The sequence below is a fragment of the Amphimedon queenslandica genome, unplaced genomic scaffold (assembly GCF_000090795.2).
Source record: "Amphimedon queenslandica unplaced genomic scaffold, v1.1 AMPQUscaffold_13498, whole genome shotgun sequence".
Lineage (NCBI taxonomy): Eukaryota > Metazoa > Porifera > Demospongiae > Haplosclerida > Niphatidae > Amphimedon > Amphimedon queenslandica.
Window position 1 is genome coordinate 414,853 of NW_003546266.1, and position 4,403 is coordinate 419,255.

A 4,403-nucleotide genomic window follows, 5' to 3' on the forward strand; every position below is an offset into this window, starting at 1 on the left:
CAGTCATCATTATTTGGAATGATGTCACAAAGCAGCCTAGCTTGCTTGTATGGCTCTGGATCATTATGGAAAGAAAATTTCAAAATGCTTGAGCTTGACGAGGTCATGCGTCAAAGGGGAGATACAAATTGCTTGGTCGAGTGAGAACAGGTAGTTGTACTAATGATGACATACAAGTCTTAGAAAGTCGTGAGATTACAACTGACTCAATTGATTATCCTATGCATGCACTTCATGTTTATAGGAGCAATGATAGTGTAGATAAAAGAACAAGTACATGTTAAATTCACTGGCCAGTGAATCCGATCAATATGCAATAAAAGCAGATGATTTCAAAACTAGTCAAACTGATGACTTTGATTTGTCTAAACTTTCTAAAAAGAAGTCCGAAACTGGAAATTTGCATCACGTACTTACTTTAGCAATTGGTGCTAGAGTGATGTTGACTATAAATATTAATGTGAGTGATGGCCTGGTTAATGGAGCTAGAGGAGAAGTGGTGCAATAATAAAAAATTACAATCTTCAAGTTAAAAAAATCCTAATTAAATTTGATGATTCAAATGTAGGAAAAGAAGCCATTAGTGTCAGTCCATACCGCAACAGATTCAATGATGCAGTCCCTATTGGTAAGGTACAAGCTAAGTTTTTTGCATTTGGGAAAAAAGGAGCTGAAGTAACTAGATACCAATTTCCTTTAGCACTTGCTAGGGCCAGTACGATTCATAATATACAGGGATAAACTTTAAATGAAATTGTAGTAGATATGGAACAAAGCAGTAATTTTAATCCTGGGCATGCATATGTCACTTTTAGCCGTGTAAAAAGATTAGAGGGCTTGTATATTATTGGCTTTAACCCATCTGCAATTAAAACAATTGAGAAAGTAGATGAAGAAATGCAGCGTCTTAAAAATAAAATAATTGATATACCGCACAGCATTATTTCTAGTTGTGGAACTATAATTTCACTTGTAAATATTAGATAAGTAATAGCTAATTTGGCAGATATAAAATTTGACAGTAGCCTATCAAACGTTTCCATATTTGCCATGTGTGAAACATGGCTAACAGAAAATCAAGAAATACCTTTATTGAGAGAAGGGCACAGTGTAATTAGGTGTGACATATCTATAAATAATAGCCATGGGGGTGTACTATTGTCTATGCCAGAGCATATGCATCCTAGAAATACTAATAAGATTAATAGGCCTGGTATTGAAGCATTAGTGACAACCCTTGACCTGAGTAATAGTTTTTGTATCAATATTATTTTAGTATACAGATCACCGAATGCTCCACTGCAAAATCTTTTTCATGTATTGATACAATTATTTAATATAATTGATTCATTTTTGCCAACATTAGTCATTGGAGACTTTAATGAAGATTTGTTGGCCAATAATCCTAATAGATTATTAAGTTTTTTGACTGATAATAATTTCAAACAAATGGTAAAGACTCCTACTACAGATAGGGGGACCTTGATTGATCATGTCTATGTTAATAGTTTGTTATCTGATGTTGTTTGCACTGTCATTGATTGCTATTACTGTGATCACGACATTGTTTGTTGTAACATACCGTTTCACTGTACAAATACTGATATTGAAGGGTAACTCAACCCAAAATTTTTTTTTGCCGAAATAAGTTGGTAATAAAGAAAAAATCATTGGAAAAATAAGGAAAATTATCAAAAAGTATTGTTTCCATACTAAATCTTGGGTCAAAAGTTGCAATTTCTTGCCTTGCAGCCATTTTGTCAAAATCACTTCCGGTTGTGGGTGTGGTCACGCAATGACGTACATGGGGGAACATTAGCAAGTTTCTGCATTGAAATATTAGCAAATTCAAGGCTGAATATCTCAGCTATGCATGCAAGAAAGCAATTTTAATCAAGTGGACCATGTAGGACTAATCTAAAGCTTACTACAAACATTAATACTGGTGAAAAAAAATCAATATATTTAAAAAAAAATTATTTTGACAAATTTAAATTTTGACTGTATATACTAGCTCTGTTAAGCTCTTAATACTTGAAAAATACCTCTTAATACTTGAAAAATACCTCTTAGCTGCTTTCTTGCACTCATAGCTGAGATATCCAGCCTTGAAGTTGCTAATATTTCAATGCAGAAACTTGCTTATGTTCTCCCATGTATGTCATCGCGTGACCACAACCACAACCGGAAGTGATTTTGACAAAATGGCTGCAAGGCAAGAAATTGCAACTTTTGACCCAAGATTTAGTATGGAAACAGTACTTTTTGATAATTTTACTTATTTTTCCTATGATTTTTTCTTTATTACCAACTTATTTCTGTGAAAAAAGTTTTTGGGTTGAGTTACCCTTTAATACAGGGATATATGAACAGTAAGCCGTTTTGGTGGTTCGGCAGTTTATCCATTCCCTTGTGAAATTGTTGCACCCGAAAATGTAGGGATGAGAAATTAATGTTTTAGTACCTCCCTAACATGGCTGATAACCATCAACATTATACACACATTCACACACAAAATGCATTCACTCTAAATAACAATTAAGTAAGTTTTTGCTCTTTAACATAGCTCATTAATTTGTATTATTGATATTATCAGGAATATTTAATACAAATTATAGTCCATCCACCTCTGCTACATTGCATGAATCAAGAAATGCAAACTGTTAATGGAAGGGGTAAATGGTTTCTAATTTTGCTGAAAAGGTATGTAATAAATTTCTTAAATGTAATATACTACTTGTTTTGTATAATAGCACTTCCTCCTCCTCCTCCTCCTCCTCCTTCCTGTGATGGTCTGTACTTGCTTGGTTCATTTTTATGGTCCAAAGAAATTAAAGTACACATGTGTTAGTACCACATTTTTCATTAATAATTATGTAGATGTGCAAAGGTTGAATGGGTTTTCCACCGCACTACATGGCGTGGTGGTTTTTCCCAGGGGATACCTGAAGGGCCCAGGTCCCCTAAATGAAGAACCCTCTTTCGCCAATATGGCTACTGCAATAATTGAAAGAGTGGAAAATAATATAAGGACATGCAAATGTGGTATGTAAACTATAATATAATTTCAAATAATTTAATTAAAATTTTATTGTAGAATTCAATAATACTTAACAATTTAACAATGTCATAGTCAATGTAATAGCAATTTGTTCAAAGTAAACTATACATTTATATACGTTACTACATTTTGTTCAGAAGTTTGATAGGTTTTTCACCACATTAAATGGTGTGGCAGTTTTTCCCATCAGACATGGTGTCATAAATACTGCTACAAATGTGGTAAATTAGGTATATTCTTATTGTTAAATGCTTTAATGAAATATCTATTTTTGAATAGGATTCAATGGTATTGTACTTGGAATAAAGTTGCAATGAATTACATGCATAGTCAGGTTAGCATTTTTTGGATTGTTCATACTTTTTCTAATGACTTTTTTAATTTTGTGTTTTATAATTCTGCATTTTTAGTAAATTTTTGTTACTACATTATTCTCAATACAACATAATTTTCAATAAATTTTATCAAATTGGCTCTATTTTTGTTAAATGAAGTGATTAAATGAATACAGTGTACATTATAGATAGGAAAGTCTTTTCAAAGTTTATTTCCTTATATACTTCCTTTTTTTGCCTGAATCTGAAGTTGGAAGCAGGCCCTGGATAAAGGAATGTAGTATAGTAATTCAACTGTACAAAGAACATACTAGTTCTCTTTTTAATGATATAATTTCAGATATTTTTGATCTTCTCTGGTCACTATAGACTTTAATCTGCTCACTTAATTGAGACACTTCCTTCTCCAAAGCTAAGATTCTATCCAACTGGCCAAAAACAAAAGAGGAATATAGTTATTATGGTACATAAACAACAAAATACTTTTTCCATTTTTACAGCAGGTTCCATATTATACTTGCTATAGATAACAGTGATCAAGGAATGTAAGGAAGATTCTTGCTAAGAAAGAATGTAGCTATATTTATAGACCTTCTGATGCAATGATGTAGAGGCTCTAATCAAAGCTGATGTGGCTTTAAATCCTGGATGCCACGTAAGCTTATGCAAACTGACTGATGTGGCAACCAGAATTTGAAGAGATGCAATCAAAGCAGTGATGTCACTTGTTACTTCAATTTCTTGAGTCCACATCATGAGCCACTCTCAACGCCCACTCCAAGAGGAAGCCACTAGCCAATCTCTTCCTGACACATCAGCTTGATGCTACATCATCAATGTGGTATCCAGAAAAATTATATAAATGAAGTAAAGTTAAAAAAGAAAATCATAAAGTTTAAGATAATTATAATGTCTCTGAAGAGAAAACTTTGTGAAACTTCAAAGGATGAAGGTGAATCCTCATCGGCAACCACTAGTGTTGAGTGTGCCATCCAGTCTCTGTCTCC

The 4,403-nt window shown here is 33.0% G+C and overlaps 1 protein-coding gene across 1 annotated transcript in view; it reads left to right on the plus strand.

Annotated features, from left to right (window-relative positions):
• LOC109580300 (uncharacterized) overlaps positions 1-1,617 on the plus strand; it is a 2,323-nt gene extending 706 nt beyond the window's left edge. Inside the window, exons 2-3 of the mRNA XM_019993348.1 lie at positions 569-715; positions 1,367-1,617. Coding sequence (XP_019848907.1) covers positions 569-715; positions 1,367-1,617 — 398 coding nt within the window. The remainder of the gene's footprint in view (positions 1-568; positions 716-1,366) is intronic.
• The last annotated feature ends 2,786 nt before the right edge of the window (positions 1,618-4,403 follow it).